This window comes from Synchiropus splendidus, chromosome 1 (assembly GCF_027744825.2).
Source record: "Synchiropus splendidus isolate RoL2022-P1 chromosome 1, RoL_Sspl_1.0, whole genome shotgun sequence".
Taxonomy (NCBI): Eukaryota; Metazoa; Chordata; class Actinopteri; order Syngnathiformes; family Callionymidae; genus Synchiropus; species Synchiropus splendidus.
The window spans coordinates 62,882,661-62,900,830 of NC_071334.1; the positions used below are offsets into that span (position 1 = coordinate 62,882,661).

Genomic DNA, 18,170 nt, shown 5'->3' on the forward strand with positions numbered 1-18,170 from the left:
CTGGGAATGAAACATGTGTGACTTGTTTGATCAGTCACCCTTGGTTCTTTCAAGCTAGGTCACATGACTGGCCTGCTGTCAGTCTGCCGGCCTGCAGACTCATATGACCACAGACGAAGACGATATTCTTTAACACAACATCATCTGATCAAACGACTGGTGATGTCAACTCCTGTGGTCATTAATGGGGGACATTCTTCCTTCATGTTACATGTGACGTGTGCTGATCAGTATACATAACCCAAAGAGACAAGAGCCAAACTGGACCTCCTGCTAAACCTAGCTTAGTCGTAGTTTCGTATAAAGATCTGCTTTCTTTTGTTTTGTTCATTTTTTCCCCTTATGTTTTGATCCTCCCTGACAAGCACCAGATCCCCACAGCTCATCTCAGTCTGAGGCTCAGTCAGAAAAGATGGGAATATATGTAAAAACAGGCCTTTGCCATGCAGAGAATATTGAGATTTACAGGTGAGGGAGGGATGGAGAGAACGCTGCTTCAGTCTGTTCTGGTGAGCTCAGCTTGTGCCCGTCCCGATACAGTGTGAGGGAAGCTGATGTGCCGGGGAAGTTCTAAACTGCTGCTCTTGAGAGTCCTTGTCTTTGCACACTGTCAGCTCCTTAGATTTCATTTTGATTTTATTGTCTATAATGATTCCTATTTTCATATCGTCTGAAATATTTCCACAATATTGTTTCACATTTTATTATTTTCCCCACATTTTTTTTGTTTCTGAGCTGTAACACTGATGTCATTACAAACATATGGCTGAAACAACTTGCATTGAGGTTTGATACAATCAATCAATGACATCTTCACTGGATTCAGCTTCATGTATTAAAGCCAATCAACTCTTTTACTGTTATCAGTGATGCATTTAGCTGATCGTTCGCTAGAACGCGCTCTGTTGTTGTCTCCTGTAACCTTTCACCCTCGTCGGTAAATAATTGAGCGAAGAAGCTGCGTGATCTCTGGAGGATGGTGGGTTGTCGGTCACGCTTCAAGTACCGTGAAGGTTCTACGGAAAAAGTGAATCGCTAATTTATCACTTCAACTCGAATAGTTCGACTGAGGTTGGACGAGAATATTCGGGGCGGGTCCAGGAAGCATTACCGTGACACTTCATTCACTTTAACTGACACCTTCAGGTCGATGCAGACAAGCGCCAGAATAACGGAGCAGAACCGGATCATGGAAGAAGCCAAGAATGGAGCCGCGCACGCTTCGAACGAGCTGGTGTTTTTCGTTAATGGGAAGAAGGTAATTTATTATTCATTCATATTTTTAAATGACATCAGATGGAACATATAACGTCCTTTTTCTGTCTTGATTATAAATATCTCAAATATATATATATCAAATATATCATATTTGTCCCCCAAATTCAAAAAATTGACGACAAATACGTTCACGTTTAAGCACTTTCTACGTTGTATTTAATGTCGTGTTTTGGTTCTTAAAGCAATTAACCAACACTGTCGAAAGTGACCGTATTTTTTCAGAGGTAATTCTATTACAGAGAATAAAAATAACCAGGATTCATTTTTTTTTATAAAAAGTTTACACGGTGAATTAGGAAGTTACAAAATTAAGTACCCAGACCTTGTGCAACAGGGGGCTCGCTCCCCACTCGTAACTATTGCACTATTGCAACACAAGATGTTATTTATTCTGAATATGAGACACAATTCTAACTTGAAATAATAACAAATTGTTTGGCGTTGAATGAGACGTCAATACGTGCTTTGTTGACGTCATTTTCCAGCTGTGGAAAGTAAGTTATTAGATAATATCGAAGCTAGAATAGCGGAGTTACATTGAAATAACCTCTTTATTCATTAGCTTCTTCTTAACTAGGGTTGTGTCATGCTTATGAAATTATCATGTGTTGAGGTCTACGTTAATGATCTTATTATTATATTATTACCATATTATGGACATAAGATACATTGTTATCTTTAACCCTATGATTCAATTATTCAAATAAAGTGTTAAAAGGATAAAGATGATGAAGCTCGTGTGTTTAGCTCCAAGGTTTGCTCTCAGATTTCTCTACCCAAGAGAGAACTTTGGGCTTGATCGTGGATGCCATAGTTAGCTCGCCTATTCCCTGCGCAGTGAAGCCATTTAGTGGCGATAACCATATCTCAAAAGGAGGAGACGCCTGTAACTGCAACTGTATAGAGGGCTCTTTTAATGGATTTGATGTGTTTGTTGTTTCCAGATTGTTGAGAAGAATCCAGATCCTGAAATGACCCTGCTGACTTATCTGAGAAGAAAATGTATGTCCACTCACATCCATGCACACATGAACAAGCATATTGCACTTCATGTTATCCTAAATTTCTGATGAATTTCATTCAAAACTTCAACTTTTATTTTGTCCACAGTGTGAAAACACCTTAAACACTGAATGTCATCCATTACTGACAACTATTGTCCTAAGTGATTAAATGTTCTTAATTCAAGAAAACCTGAAATGCAACACAAAGGGCAAAATTATGAAGTCAATGTATCTATAAACATAGAACGTATGTTTGTAGATAAAAGGTGTTATATATGTTAACAAATTTTGAAAGTGACTTTGTTTGGAAATTCTGCAGGAAAAGCAAACACTTTATATAGTGAATATGCCGGTAAAATTTAGGTGTCACTGAAAGCTATTTAAAGTTTAAAAAAATGCCTTTTACATTTTTGTTTTACAATCACAGAAATGCTACACAACATTGTATCAGGAAGAGAGATCAGCCGAGCTTTGGACTTTCAATAAAACAAAACAACTGTCCATAAACTGTCTAGGGTACTAGAAAGTACCCTGCTGAAAACGACCAGAAGAAAATATTTCTATATTTCTATAGAATATATTGCTGCTGATAAATTCAGATCAGAATCAAGTATCGTCATCCGTGTTGTCCATAGATATCACAGTGATAAACACAATTGACTATTGCATTATATTGCTAGAACAGTGTGGATCTGACTTACCAAGAAAAGTGTTTTATGGTGCATTATGTTCCCCTTAGATTCATGATTAACTCCCCTGTAAAAGTAACTCAGTTTGTGTGTGTCTGTGTGTGTTTGTGTACTAGTGGGTCTCACAGGAACAAAGCTGGGCTGTGCAGAAGGAGGATGTGGGGCCTGCACAGTGATGTTGTCCAAATATCAAACACACACACAGCAACTGGTGTATCCTTGGTTTGGTCACATGTTCAGCTAATTTACATGCAGATCTCTGTCGAGTTATTCTTTTAACCGTGTCACCCAGTCACCATGCCATCAATGCCTGCCTGGCACCACTATGTTCCCTACACCTTGTTGCTGTGACGACTGTGGAAGGTATTGGCAGCGTGGCACGGAAACTACATCCTGTTCAGGTAAAGCCATCCAAGTGACACACTATACTGCTACTATTAATAATAATGTAGTTTTCCATGTGCACTAGTCTAATCTTTTGTTGAAAAAAAATGTGATTTGTGTCCAGGAAAGAATCGCAAAGTCTCATGGTTCTCAGTGTGGATTCTGTACACCAGGAATTGTTATGTCCATGTATGCCCTGCTCAGGAACAAGCCCAAACCAACAATGGCCGACATAGAGGAGGCGTTCCAAGGTAGTGTCCCGTCCTCTTTTTTCAATGAAAAAGCATCCTGATGGATACATATTTAGGGATGATGTATTCTGGTAAAGGAGTGTTTTGCATGCTCATACCTACTGGGGCAGTCACTCAAGAGCGGTTAGCAGTTTATATATGTAACAAATTTTGTCATGTCAGAGAAAGTGACTTTGTTTGTTGTTTGTGAAATTCTGCAGGAAAAGCAAACCTTTTATACAGTGAATATGTTGGTAAAATTAAGGTATCTCTGGAAGCTATTTAAAGTTTAGAACTCTGTCCATAATAAAGAAAAATGCCTTTTACATTTTTGAAATGGTCTCACGTTTTACAACCACAGAAATGCTACGCAACATTGTATCAGGAAGAGAGATCAGCCGAGCTTTGGACTTTCAAAAAAACGAGACAACTGTCCATAAACTGGCTGAACCAAGACTGAATGCGAAGGACAGGGCTGGCGACCAAACAACAAACACATTAGTCAAACACAGTTTACGCTCACTCGTGGAGTTCACCGTGAACAGGACAGTCTGACAATGATTGTTCCAGAGAGGACAGTTCAAACTCTCCAGCTCACCAAGAGTGACAAAATCAGTTACAGGAAACACTGGGCTTGAAATGAGGCCTGTGTACGTTTTCAAATTAACCTGAGGTTTATCAGTTTTTCTCATGCCTCCAGTTCCATGATAGAGACTTTAATGTTTCTTTGTCCAGGAAATCTGTGTCGCTGCACTGGATACCGACCAATCTTGGAGGGATACAAGACCTTCACGGTGGTAAGAGAGCTAGAGAACAAGACAAATGAACCGGTAGTCAATCAACTGTCAAAGTTCTGTCAGATACAACTTCATGTTTGGGTGTCTGCACCCTGTGGGATTTTTTCAACAGCTCAGAAAAACATCCATTCCCATTATGCAATATTTACTCTGATTCTATTCGCTGGGAAGTCCTCCATTTGTGTTGAGTTTCCATTATTGACTGCTGGACTTCGACTTCATAGATTATTATTGTTGTTTATTTCAAAAACTATTGAAAAAAGGTCAGTGGTTTTAGTGTTTGTCAGAAGAAAGACCTTTTCATGAGTGTGATACGATTTCTCTTACACTGTTTTGTCTTTATGAGATGGGTTTAACTGCTGGAATTGTGAAACACATGGATGTGTATGTGTAAATGTCATTGTTTTAGTGTTGTGTGCATGACAGTCATTGTATTTGTTGTAGTGTGGTTGGGCATGTTTGGCCATGCTTGACAGTCTTGACATGCCACCTTCTTGTGAGGACACTTTTTGGCCTGTCCTCAAAAGGTTTAGAAGGTTAAAACCTCAGTAAGTAGTTAATTATAATCGGGCGCAAGTTTGGTTCAGAGTCTGGTAAAGGTTAGCCATGTGTTTTGGATGGTTAGGTTAAGGGTGAGAGGCTGGGGAAAGTGTTATGGCAATGAGAGATCCTCACAAAGCTAGTGCAACAAATGTGTGTGCGTGTTTGTGTAACAAAAACATGCCATGTTGTTAATATCATGAAGGGAATCGGAATCATAAAATCCTCATTCTAATATTTAATTTCTCAAAGTTTTCATTTTCTTTCTCCCATTGTACATTGGCTGAAAAAAATTAAATTGACGAAATCTCAAAAATTATCATGAAAGTTAGTGGAAAGAAAAAGACAAAACAAAAAAAACTACTGAAAACTTTAGTCTTTTTCAAAAGGACTTTATGAGCTGGTTCTGTTTGAGCTCATGACTCATGGACTCATGGATGTTGATCTTCTGTGATGTTGTGACATTCAGTGTTAGTCAGGCCGGGTGCTGATGCTGATTCTCATTGAGGTTTTATTGTGTTTTTAATGACATCACATTATCTTTCTGATCTTTGCTGTCTCCAGGAGGGTGGTTGCTGTGGCGGGAGTGGGCGGAGCAACGGGTGCTGCATGACAAATGGCAATTCTGCTGAGAAGGAAGGGGAAGAAGACAGCATCCAAGTGGGGCCTCCACAGCTGTTTCATCCCGCTGCCTTCGCACCATTTGACCCCACACAAGAAGTGATCTTCCCACCAGAACTCATGGTGAGACTTGTGTGTACACAAACACCTGCTGTCCGCAGTATATTAAACCAACAACCGTTGTGAAGTCCTTAACCAGGGTTCAGAAGCCCCAATCCATGCGCTTCCATGGCAGAACAGTAACTTGGATACAACCCAAAAGTCTGGAAGAGTTCTTGTTGCTCAAGTGGGAAAATCCTGAAGCTAAAGTGGTAGTGGGAAACACTGAAGTGGGTGAGGGACACTCTTCTCTCCACGTGCGCACAAGCACATATGAGGGTTAAACATTTGGGTGTTTTCATTCACTCTCTTTTGCATTTCACAGGTATAGAAGTGAAGTTTAAAAATTTGGTTTATCCAGTCATTTTGGCTCCAACTTACGTTGCTGAGCTCCACATGGTGACTCAAAATGATGAAGGTGAGCACAAACCTGGGTCATTGTTGAATATTTTCCTGATAACATCCCACTCCACCTGCATCCCTATCACACATATTGACGAAACTATACTTGTGTATGTGTGTGTAGGGATTGAATTTGGTGCGGCGTGTACTCTCAGCCACATGGGTGCTGTGCTGACTCAGGCAGTTGCAACTCTTCCTCCTTGTCAGACTGAGTTCTTCGTCGCTGTGCTTGAGCAGCTGCGCTGGTTTGCAGGACAGCAGATCCGCAACGTTGCAGTGAGTTCACGCCAATTCCACAAATTGTTGTCATGACACCCACAGTTGTAAATGAAGTATTCTGATGCCACTGTCTAAAAATACAACACAATTTCTCTTGTGTTTAAGGCAGTGGGTGGGAACATCATGACTGCTAGTCCAATCTCTGACCTGAACCCAGTCTTTATGGTGGCTGGCTGTAAACTAACCCTTGTGGACAAAGGTACGTATGGATAGAAAAAGGTCACCGGTTTAATATTTGTCAGGAGATCAAACTTTAACTTTGTGTTAACTTTGAGTGTCAAAATTCACTTACAGTTGCTCTTAAACCGTTTAGTGTTCAGGGTTCCTATTTCTCTTTGTGATGGGTTTGACTGCTGGAATTAAGAAACACCAGAAAGTCAGTCATCGGTTTCATTTGTAAATGCATTTGCGTTAGTGTTGTCCAAGTGTGTGTGTCTTGTCAAAACTTGCGCCTGGTCTTGACAAGCCACCTTCTTGTGAGGACATCTTGGTTTAGTGCAGGGGTCACCTTTCTGGAACAGTTTAGTGACCCTGGTTTGGAGGGCTTAAATGTCAGTGAAAGTAAATATATGTACATATCACTAGGTGTGTGTGTGAATGGTGTGAGTGCCCTGTGAAGTACTCCATTGTATATTCCTGCCTCTCGCCCAAAGACTGCTGGGTTAGGCTCCAACAACTGGACTAAGCCTTGGTTAACTGAAGATGTAGTACGTGTGCATGTATGCATGTTTGGTTATGTTTGGTCCTGGTTGAGTTTAGCCATTTGTTAGTAATCCTTAAAAAGACAGAAACAGAGCTCCTAAAGATTTATAATTTATGACAATTGTAATCCAAAATATTGACATTAATATGACTTTAAAAGAAGCTAAATATTAGAAAAATAGAAGCAATTGAAAATGCAAGGGGGGAGTATATTTTATTGAGGGTGAAGTTCATGACAACATACTGATATATCAATGAATGGAATCAGAATCATAAAATCTCGATTCTAATGTTTCCTCCTTTTGTGGGCGTCTGTTCAATGATCATTGTATAGCAGACATGGGCAAAGTGCGGAACGGAGACCTTCATGAGGTTATTAATTACCATTTGAATTCTAAATATGACTCATCAACTATTTATATTATGCCTTTACCTTCTTTGCCTCATTGTACAGTTGGTCACTAAAAATAAATAAAAGATGCTGAAATGTGTTACTTTATAAAAACTGCTTGATTGATTCATGTTTTATTCTTAGTTTGACAACTATATGTTTATAATTTATATTGAGTTATATTGATTTATATTTCAATGTTCATTACATTTTCCAGTGCATTTAATAATAGCTGAGCAACAAATTCCAAGTTACATTCAAGACTGATTTTTTCTTGAATTGCCCATCCCCGATTTATAGTGACCAGTCTGGTGGATTTGTTCAACCCATTTCTTGTATGGTCTTGTGAATTTTTCAAAATGCTGCACACACAGCACTTGCCTCCAACTTTCATATGTCTGGACATTCTGTCGAAGTGAGATCTCACTCCGTTAACCTTTCATTTTCAGAGGGCTGTCGTGTTGTCAGGATGGACGATGGATTCTTCACAGGTTACAGAAAGACAATAGTCAGACCTCAGGAGTTGCTGTTGTCTATCCAAATCCCCTTCAGCAAGAAGGTACAGAATATATCAGAGTAGTTCCGTGTTGGGTAGCCAGTGACTTCTTTGCTTTATTTGCCCTGCAGTATCAGTTTGTTTCCGTCTTCAAACAATCTCCTCGTCGAGAAGATGACATCAGCATTGTCACTGCAGCCATGAGTGTCACCTTCACCCCAGGCACAAGTGTAGTTGAGGAAGTCAGAATGAGCTACGGCGGGATGTCAGCGACCACAATCATGGCGAAGACCACGGCCAACAAACTGCAAGGAAGGCATGTACCACACAGAATACAAAATGCTCACACTTGGATGACTGAACTTGTTATGCCATAGGTCCTGGGGGGAGGAGCTTCTGCAGGTGGCTTGTTGCTCATTGGCTGAGGAAATGACCCTGGATCCCTCAGCCCCTGGTGGAATGGTGACCTACCGGCAAACGTTGACCCTCAGTCTCTTTTACAAGTTCTACCTGATTGTCCTGCAGAAGCTTCAAAGAGAGGTTAGTGGGTGCTGGAGGGCAATCCTGTCGTGAGCTCATGAGCCCTAGAGAGATAAATGGTATCACCGGGAAGCTAGCTACTTTATGCCACACATGCATGCCTGCTGGACGGCAGTGCATTCTGGGTTTTAGAGGCTTGCTGACCCTGTACCTTGACAGATTCTGGCCCCTTTTAAACATTACTTAGAGGACACAAATAAAGAACATTTTAGTTGAAACGGTGGAATAGTTTATTATTAAATATCAGTTTATTGTACAAAGGTTAGGTCAGTTGTTTATATTAATATTTAGAGAACATATTTTCGTGAAAAGCTACATCCTGTAACTGCTGCCCAGTGTGCCATGGTTAAGGAGTTGAGAACTACACTGTTGTAACAAGAGCAGGATTGAAGCGGATCATAAAATAGAACACTCAGTTTACCAAACCAAAATGCACTTTTCCTCTCCGCTCATTAGTCATTAACCAGATCTGTATGTTTCGGCAGGGGGAGAATGTGCAGATCAGCCCCAACTGCCTAAGTGCGACCCAGATTTACCACCCCGAGACGCCTTCTAGCGCCCAGATATTTCAGGTACAGCTTCCAATTAGTCCCTCCTTGTTTACGTCTGATGGATGATGGATTCAATACCTGTGTGTCTTGTAGGCGGTGCCAGACGGGCAGAGCAAGGAAGACGTGGTTGGCCATCCACTGATGCATCTGTCAGCGCTGAAGCAGGCGACCGGCGAGGCGGTCTACTGTGACGACATCCCTCTGTATGAGAACGAGCTGTACCTGGCACTTGTGACCAGCACCAAAGCACATGCACTCATTCTGTAAGATCAAATACAACAACAGAAAAAGCCTATGAGTTTGTGTGTATAATTGGTAATTCATCTGTTTCAGCTCCATTGACCCCTCGGAAGCCGAGTCCTCCCCTGGAGTTGTTTGTTGTGTCTTTTCTGAGGACATTCCTGGTAGCAACAGAACAGGAGTGTCACTGAAGGATGAGACGGTCATGGCTGATCGGGAGGTGTTGATCCACGCTGCTAACGTCCGCTGTGACCTTGACTTGTGGAGGCTAATCATCTGATCTCTCCATCCTTAGGTGACATGTGTGGGTCATGTCATTGGAGCCGTTGTGGCAGATACCCAACTGAATGCGCAAAGAGCTGCCAAGAGGGTCAAAATTGAGTACGAAGAGCTTCCACCTATTGTGACCATTCAGGTGAGCAAGAACAACACAACTCAGTTTCAACAAACCAAACCCTCTGAAGTCTCTGGATATTGTGTAACAGGAAGCCATTGCTGCTAAGTCCTTCTACGAGCCCATCAGAACTCTCCAGAAAGGTGACCTGGAGGCTGGGTTCAGGCAGGCTGATCAAATCTTAGAAGGTGGGATCTCTAAAATCGCAATGAACCTCCATCGCTGTGCAGTGAAGTCTGATTCGTGGTATCATTGTTTGACAATAGGGGAGATGCACATAGGCGGTCAGGAACATTTCTACCTGGAAACAAACGTTACACTGGCCGTTCCGCGGCGAGAGGACAATGAGATGGAGCTGTTTGTGTCCACACAGGCTGCCACAAAAACACAGGTGAAGTCACTATCACCCTCATTGTCTGTATTAGAGTCAGAACCATCAATGTGTTTTTCCTTGTGTTCTAGAGTTGTGTGGCAAATGTGTTGGGCATTCCTGCTAACCGAGTACTGGTCCGCGTAAAGAGGATGGGCGGAGGATTTGGAGGGAAAGAAAGTCGGACCACAATACTTTCAACCGTCGTAGCAGTGGCTGCTAACAAGTAGGTGCACCGTTTCCCTTCTGTTTTTACACTGCCGTAGCTTTCACAGATTTGTGTAGGTACATTTGCCTCAAATTCAGGGCCCAGGCACCAAGTGTTCTGCTAGTCACCAAAAATAGAGGGGGTGTAGATTTCAAGACCTACCATACAAAGATGAGTCTTCAAGATTCAGCCTTAGATGGCAGAGCAAGTGGATGTCAAAATGCACCTTGAAAGGTTTCTACAGACTCAGGTGAAAAGCAAAAGCAGATGAATGTGTGACATGTACGTTTACATGTACATTTCTTGAATGCAATCCTAAAAGGAGAGAAAACTCCAATACAGATCAAAACACACCAGTCTAAAAGAAAGTATAACAGATGGGCCGCTGACTAGAGCCTCAGTGCGGCAGTGCAACACTACAACTAAAAGGACTTCAGTTGTTTAAACAGTCCTCACAGCAATAAAACACTGGCGATGCTGGGAAACAGTAAAACGGTAGATCCAAACAATGAGATTACAGGAGAGCGACAAACAAACTGACTGGAGACCAGATTGTGTGGCTGTCCAGGTCTGATGGTTGCACAATAGCCACCCCTCTGGGGAGCAACATCTTTGGCAGATCACAAAAAAACAAACAAGGAAACAGGAAGTGCCAATCTAGAAATAGAAACTGAAGCATATGAGAATGTTTGGATTTCAAGAAGAACACCTAACGGTCTCCTCTGTTGTCAGTCAGTCAGTCTGATGGAGTTGAACAATCCTGCTTTAGACGATCATATTTTATTAACCAGGACCAGTCCCAAACAAACAGGTGAAAACAGCGTAACAGCAACAGAAGAGGTTCATAAAACAGACCCAAATCTAGGGGCGACACAGCTTGGATGGTACGGTCCTCGAGGTGGCCAGTTCGATCCCTGCTCCTGACGTATGCCGTTGTGTCCCTGAGCAAGACACTTAACCCTGGTTTACTCCTGATGGCAGATGGTGCGCTGCGTTGCCGCCTACTGCCGTCAGTGTGTGAATGGGTGACTAGTGTAAAGCGCTTTGGTTGCTGGATAAGAAAGGAAAGTGCTATATAAGTAGGACCATTGACCATTTTTTTCTGTGTTCCAGACTGCAGAGGCCAGTGAGGTGCATGCTGGACAGAGATGAGGACATGTTGATAACTGGAGGGCGACACCCCTTCTACGCCAAATACAAGGTAGAAAGTCACAACTCGATGGATAGTACCAGATAAAGTACCATGGAAGTTTTGCATCTTTGTCCTCTGCAGGTGGGATACATGAACGACGGGAAGGTTGTAGCGCTGGAAGTGTCATACTACAGCAACGCAGGAAACTCCCGCGACCTGTCTTTGTCTGTGAGTCACCTAGAAACCACATCTGCTCACCTCACAACACTACTTGTGATCTTGAAATCACTGTCACTTTCAGAGTGCAGACTGTTAGTGACCCTCCAACTGTAGCCCTGAGGGTCAGAATTGCACCGCACTCTTGCTTATGTGACTCGTGTGCACAGGTCATGGAGCGTGCCCTGTTCCATATGGAGAACTCGTACAGCATTGCTAACGTGAAGGGCACTGGCTACCTGTGTCGCACTAACCTGCCCTCCAACACGGCCTTCAGAGGCTTCGGTGGGCCCCAGGGGATGATGATCGCTGAAAACTGGATCAATGATGTGGCTCAGAGTCTGAACTTGCCGGCGGACCAGGTCGCTGGCTCTCTCTTTTTTACAATTTGAAAACAAGTGGCTTAATTTATGCTACATTTGCAGGTGCGACAAACCAACCTTTACAAGCAAGGAGACCTGACTCCCTACAATCAGGTGCTGGATCAGATAACTCTGGACCGCTGCTGGGATGAGGCCTTGACCCGCTCCGGATACGAACAACGTCGAGCTGCGGTTGATAACTACAACAGGTGAACATACCTATATTAAGCTTAGATGCTCGTCCCACACATTTTTAGGCATCAAACCCACTAAGTATGTGGAACACATCCTCTTAGATTTCTGAGGAAACACTTTCAGTTCCGCTTTACCCAATGCCAACCAGAAATCTCTGCCTTCTCTTGTGTGTGTGAGTCATGTTACACTCAGAAAAACAAAGACTTCAGAGACATGTTACTTCATCATGTGATTCACAAATCCTATTATTTCAACAAGTTTCACTTCTCCTGATGGTTCCTTTTTTTCATTCAGTCGTATATTTATCTTGTGTTTTAGACAAAATCGATGGACCAAAAGAGGTCTCGCCATCATCCCTACAAAGTTTGGAATCAGTTTCACTGCCACCTTTCTCAACCAGGTCAAGTATTGTACCAGCCAGCTCAGCATGCCCATGTGACCATTGCAACCATTGACCTCAAACCTTTCATAAAACTGTTTTCTATCTAGAAGAGCAGACTGATGAGGACTCCGAGGGGAAGTTCGTGAAAATGAGTTTTAAGATTGAATAATGAATAATGTGGATCGAAAAGTCACCTGTTACAGCTTTTCTCCCTCTTTTGAATTGATTTTACACAGCCCACTGTTAGCTTACAAAATGTGCTGTTGCATATCACACGGTTTCTCAAGTCACAACTTCAAGGGGTGTTCTTTCTCACACATTATCGATCCTGTGTCTCAATGTTGCTGTGCTCAATTTGTATCTTCCGGTTACATTTCTTTTCAAGGGTGGGGCACTGGTCCTAATCTACACTGACGGTTCGGTTCTTGTGACTCACGGTGGAACTGAAATGGGACAAGGACTCCACACCAAGATGGTCCAGGTGCAGTTCTGTTAGCTGTTATTTTTTCCACCACAAAATAAGTCTTACTCTCAGCTCACCCCAATCGAGTCCTGTCCCGTATTTTATTTCTATATTCATCAAAGTTTTTTTGTATATAATTGAAATCATTGTAAGCAAGCATTGTCTCTGCATTTCCACAGATTGCCAGCAGGGTTCTGGGAGTTCCCTGTTCTAAGATTCACATCTCAGAGACCAGCACCAACACGGTTCCTAACGCCAGTCCCACTGCTGCCTCTGCCTCCTCTGACCTCAACGGGGCTGCAGTGCAGGACGCTTGCATGATCCTTAATGAGCGTCTCCAGCCATACCGCAGCAAGAACCCCAAAGGATCATGGGAAGATTGGGTTGGTTTGTCTACCCGTCAAATGTTATCTTAAGATTACATTTCCCAGGTTTTCCAACTAAAATACTCAACACTTGGTGTCCTAGGTGACGGCAGCATACTTTGACAGAGTGAACCTGAGTGCCAACGGTTTCTACAAGTGAGTGTTGTCAAGCTCTTATTTACAGTGATTTAGTAGGAGATTTTATAGAACATATTTTAGTGTGGCCCCGGGGTCAAATGCGGTACTTTACTTGTACCTACATGGCCGTCCTGAGGTCATAGCAAAACACCAAAAGAAATTGTCCTGCTTTCATCAGTAATTACAATTTATTGTGTTGTTGTTACTTTATTGTCTCTTCCCCATTGTATGTGTTCTTCCTCCATTGATAGTTCTATTGAATGATAATGAAGTTATTTTAAAGAGTAATGCTCATTCTAAACGTATGTTTTGTCCCTCAAAAAAATAATAATAAAGTAACAAAGAGTATATATATATATATATATATATATATATATATATATATATATATATATATATATATATATATATATATACCTAAATATGATTTGTGATGATATGAATGCGTGAAGCACATGTATATGAAATGAAAAAAATATATAATCAAATATGCTATTCTAGTTACATTTTCCCTCTATTTTCTGTAATATTTCAACAACAACCTTTGAGTTGCATGTATGACTCTTTTTCTTCTTCTTTTGGCCCCCTGAGGAAATAGCCCACCCCTGATTTAGATGAACAATTTCAACTGCATCTCTTTGATCTATTGGTCTTTCAGGACACCAGATCTTGGATATGATTTTGATTCCAACTCTGGGCGAGTTTTTAATTACTTCAGCTATGGTGTGGCCTGCTCTGAGGTGGAGATCGACTGTTTGACAGGCTCCTTCAAGGTCAGTGACTTGAGATGACATTGGCTACAAGTCAAGGAAGGATTCCATTGGTCTTGAATCATGAGCGGCCACGATACTATCAAACTTGTAATACAACTTGAGGCAGCTCTGTGACAAGTAATCCATGGCCAACTTCACTGCATTTTTTGCAGTCTGTGCAGGAATTACAAATAACGGTTCGCCTAAAGCGTATGTTTGATTCTAATGAGATCCATGCTGCCTGCGTTGTTCGTAGAACTTAAACACGACCATCGTGATGGATGTTGGGAACAGCCTCAACCCAGCCATCGACATTGGACAGGTAAAAACCTTCTGAGTGAACCTCAGATTTGCTTCTGATTTGTCACCGTCGACCTTTGTCATCTGCAGGTGGAAGGAGCATTCATGCAGGGTCAGGGCCTTTTTACTCTGGAGGAGCTTCACTACTCCCCATCTGGCGTCCTCCTCACTCGGGGGCCGGGCTCCTACAAAATCCCCGGCTTCGGAGACATTCCTACCCGGCTGACTGTCTCGCTCCTCCGAAATGCCTCACATGAGAGAGCCATCTTTGCCTCCAAGGTAAGCTGGACGACCACAGACGTAATCCTCAAACTTGATGGTGAAAGTCATCTTTTTGTCCTGTGCAGGCTGTTGGCGAGCCTCCTCTGTTCTTGGCAGCGTCAGCGTTTTTTGCCATCAAAGATGCCATCTGTGCTGCACGCGCAGAGTCAGGCATCAGCGGGCCATTCAGGCTGGACAGCCCCGCCTCCGCAGAGAGGATTCGGAATGCATGCTGTGACAGATTCACCAACATGGTACAAACTTTTGCCGCTTTCATAATGACACCTATTTTATCTTGTTATTAAGTCGCCTCAATGTCTGTTATTTCACTTACAGTGCCCTCCACTCCAGCATGGAAGCTTCAGACCTTGGTCCGTGCAGGTTTAGGTTCATCGCATTCAAGTCCAGCTCAGAAGACAAGAAACATGACAGTGAATCCTCAGGACCGTCCCAAACACTGTTTCATTCTGTCCATCCTTTTTGATGCCGTAAAGTTCAGTACTGAATTTAAACCAACCAACACTGTGAACTATCAGGAATAATTTACCCTGTTTGATTTTGCATGATGTTTCAATAGAAGATTTTTAATGGACATTTATTCTATACATGAAAAACATTGACGTTTTCCATTATAAGCAACAATGATGATCAACTAACTGTAGGAATCATAGTGAACAAGCTCGCTGATAGGCTAAGATATTACCTTGCTAGCCTTGTGGCTCCTAATGTTTTTAATAATACAGTCATTTACCCAACTAACACTTTTCCCATGAACAGTTAATATCAAAGATTCATTTTGCAAATCAAAAAAAAAAAAATGAGTCCTTGATTCTTGTGTTCTTATGTATTTTCGTTGACAAATTTTGTTATAACCCACACAATGCAATTGTGTTAATCCATGTCTGTTAAATAAATATTTCTGTATTTTCTGTATTTTGTTTCACTGCTTTCATCTCTAACTTCAACATAAAATGAAATTGAACAAAAATTTCCCTCATGTTTGACCAACAATGTTCACCTGCAAACAGGAAGTGACATCATTTTCACACATGCGTGTGATGTCATGTGTCAGCTGCATGATCATTAGTCAAAAGTGTTCGGAGTGAAGCAGCCCCAGCAGGAGAGAGGACCAAGGTTCATCTGTACCGGGGGAGAAAACGTATCATGATGGCTCGTCGCAGAATGGAGACAAAACCAGTGATTTTCTGTGTGAAGATTCTGCTGCTCACCTACTCCTTCGTCTTCTGGGTCTGAAATATTTATTTTGTTTTTGCTCCTAATCTGGCTCATCATCTTGACCTAGCAGCACAAATGCTTCTTGTTTCCTTGTTGGTTGTTTACGGGTGGATAGGAATCAGGAATGGGTTATTAACCACTGAGTTTTAGGCCTGAAATATTTGCCATTTTCCGCTACATGTCTATTGAGTCATACATGTAAAATCTTGGATCATAATTGAGACAACGCATAACGTTTGATATTGATATTGAATATTTTGTTTTTATCTTTTCTTTCTTCTGTGGTTTTCAAACATACATAGCATAGATATCACCAGTCACATGGGAGGGAAGACCTGGGTCAGGAGGGCAGGCGACGAGGCGAGGAGTGAGGTGGAAGATTCCACACTGGGATGATAATGAAAATCTAAAAATAGGCTTGATATGAGGGCATTGAAATAGCTTATTATTATTTCCATATTTTTCGGATTAACCGATCAAGAATGGGATTCCCTAAGACACTTTCTTTCCTTCTTTTATTCTTCTCACATTTAATTTCTCCTTCACCTTTAAGGCCGTCCTCACATGGGCCCTGGTGTCGGTACGAGCTTCATCCAAGAGCATTTGTTTCTTTTTGATACAGCTCTCTCAGTGGGCTTCATAAACCTGACTCAGTGTTCTTCATTTTGTCCATATTTTTTCTTTAATTGTGAAATTCAGTGCTTTTCTTGCGTGACATAATGTCTGGTTCTGGATGTCTTCCTGTGTTTCTCCTACATGACTTACGTGAACCTTTGACCTCGGACCACTCTAGGTGATGGGTGTGGTCCTGGTGGCAGTGGGTCTATGGTGGAAGTTCACTCTGAGTCCGTACATGCTTCTGATTTCAAGTGGGCCATCCAACGCTCCCTACATGCTCATGGGCACAGGGGCTGCCATTGTGCTGTTTGGCCTATTTGGCTGCTTCGCTACTTGCAAAGGACGCCCGTGGACACTACGATTGGTGAGACATGATCAAACAAAGCATGATCCTGGTGGGTACAGACCCCTAACTCCGACCTCTCATGAGCAGTACGCTGGCCTCCTGGTTCTTGTCTTCCTGACTGAACTTATAGCTGGAATATCAGGATTCATCTTCCGCCATGAGGTTCCCAGATACACTGTTTTTCTGGATACATCTTATTTGTTTACACCCTTTCTCTTTCCATGCGCAGATTAAAGGGACGTTCCTCACGACCTACAGTGAAGCAGTGTTCCGATACGATGGACGGGACGACAAAAGTTTAGCGGTTGATGACGTCCAGCGCAGAGTTGGTTCCACTCTCTTTCAGAACTATGTTCTTCAGTAGCGTGTTGCTGAATTGCTCTGTCTGCAGCTCCACTGCTGTGGCGTCTACAACTACACTAGTTGGTTCAACAGTGCTTACTTCCCGGGTGGTGGGGTTCCTGCCAGCTGCTGCATCACCTTCTCCGACTGCAACACATCCGACTTGAAGAACTCAAGTCTGGTGGCTCGTAAGGTTTACAAACAAGTGAGTGAAAACATTCTGACACACACACACAACTTTGCTCATCAATGCGTTGCTTTGCAGGGGTGTTATGAGCTGGTGACCTCATTCATTGAGGGCAACATAGGAATCATTGCAGGTGTCACTTTTGGGATCGCATTCTCTCAGGTGATGTCATGATGTCCGTTGTCCTTCATCTCCAGTGTAGTTACGTGTTTGGTAAAATTGTGTCACAGTTGATCGGGACGTTGCTGGCCTGCTGTTTGTCTCGATTTATGAATGTAAACCAGTATGAGATGGTTTAACAGGTACGTATTCCAGCTTCACACCTGTTCACTTGCTGCTGCTTGTTTACCCGCCTTTTTTCCTCATCAATCTCAGGTGAAATCTGTGGCGCCACCACTGCAAAGCTGTTGTCTTATGCCCCGACGTTTTGTCGTGTCATGCTGTGCAATGTGTAACTATTTGTTTCACTTTATAGGACCTCTTGTGTATGATGTTACAGAACTCTCAAAAATAAAAATAATTCTAACACTGCAATGTCATTTTTGAGTTTTGATGAATGATTTGTTTACATTTAAATTTTTTTTAAATTTTATTTTAATAAAAGATTACCAAAAACTACATAATATTAAGCTTTGTTTGCAGAAAACAAATTTTCAAAAT

The 18,170-nt window shown here is 42.1% G+C and overlaps 2 protein-coding genes across 2 annotated transcripts; both read left to right on the plus strand.

Moving 5' to 3' along the window:
- The first annotated feature begins 967 nt into the window (after positions 1-967).
- Positions 968-15,735, plus strand: xdh (xanthine dehydrogenase). Its single transcript, XM_053850169.1, has 34 exons — positions 968-1,258; positions 2,223-2,280; positions 3,088-3,184; positions 3,264-3,372; positions 3,480-3,606; positions 4,321-4,382; positions 5,487-5,666; positions 5,732-5,876; positions 5,968-6,060; positions 6,169-6,320; positions 6,429-6,522; positions 7,866-7,975; positions 8,044-8,228; positions 8,290-8,452; positions 8,938-9,024; positions 9,097-9,266; positions 9,337-9,463; positions 9,539-9,658; positions 9,729-9,825; positions 9,904-10,028; positions 10,100-10,233; positions 11,329-11,416; positions 11,489-11,575; positions 11,734-11,925; positions 11,989-12,134; positions 12,439-12,520; positions 12,888-12,983; positions 13,145-13,348; positions 13,434-13,486; positions 14,127-14,241; positions 14,477-14,542; positions 14,611-14,799; positions 14,868-15,035; positions 15,118-15,735. The coding sequence occupies exons 1-34, from the start codon at positions 1,151-1,153 to the stop codon at positions 15,166-15,168; spliced, it is 4,080 nt and encodes a 1,359-aa protein (XP_053706144.1). The 5' UTR covers positions 968-1,150; the 3' UTR covers positions 15,169-15,735.
- Positions 15,736-15,887: 152 nt separating this feature from the next.
- Positions 15,888-17,809, plus strand: LOC128749899 (tetraspanin-7-like). The gene is made up of 7 exons (XM_053849903.1): positions 15,888-16,029; positions 16,811-16,999; positions 17,069-17,143; positions 17,211-17,306; positions 17,373-17,528; positions 17,589-17,672; positions 17,741-17,809. Exons 1-7 carry the CDS (start codon positions 15,946-15,948, stop codon positions 17,807-17,809), a joined length of 753 nt encoding a protein of 250 aa, XP_053705878.1. The 5' UTR covers positions 15,888-15,945.
- The last annotated feature ends 361 nt before the right edge of the window (positions 17,810-18,170 follow it).

What these genes read in the sequence shown, in the direction of transcription:
- LOC128749899 (XM_053849903.1), top strand. Translation starts at nt 15,946, where the DNA reads ATGATGGCTCGTCGCAGAATGGAGACAAAACCAGTGATTTTCTGTGTG. An exon ending in GCCCGTGGACACTACGATTG is followed by an intron (nt 17,000 to 17,068) that starts GTGAGACATGAT and finishes TCTCATGAGCAG; the next exon opens with TACGCTGGCCTCCTGGTTCT. An exon ending in TTGATGACGTCCAGCGCAGA is followed by an intron (nt 17,307 to 17,372) that starts GTTGGTTCCACT and finishes CTCTGTCTGCAG; the next exon opens with CTCCACTGCTGTGGCGTCTA.
- xdh (XM_053850169.1), top strand. Translation starts at nt 1,151, where the DNA reads ATGCAGACAAGCGCCAGAATAACGGAGCAGAACCGGATCATGGAAGAA. An exon ending in GGTGACTCAAAATGATGAAG is followed by an intron (nt 6,061 to 6,168) that starts GTGAGCACAAAC and finishes ATGTGTGTGTAG; the next exon opens with GGATTGAATTTGGTGCGGCG. An exon ending in GCCAACAAACTGCAAGGAAG is followed by an intron (nt 8,229 to 8,289) that starts GCATGTACCACA and finishes GTTATGCCATAG; the next exon opens with GTCCTGGGGGGAGGAGCTTC.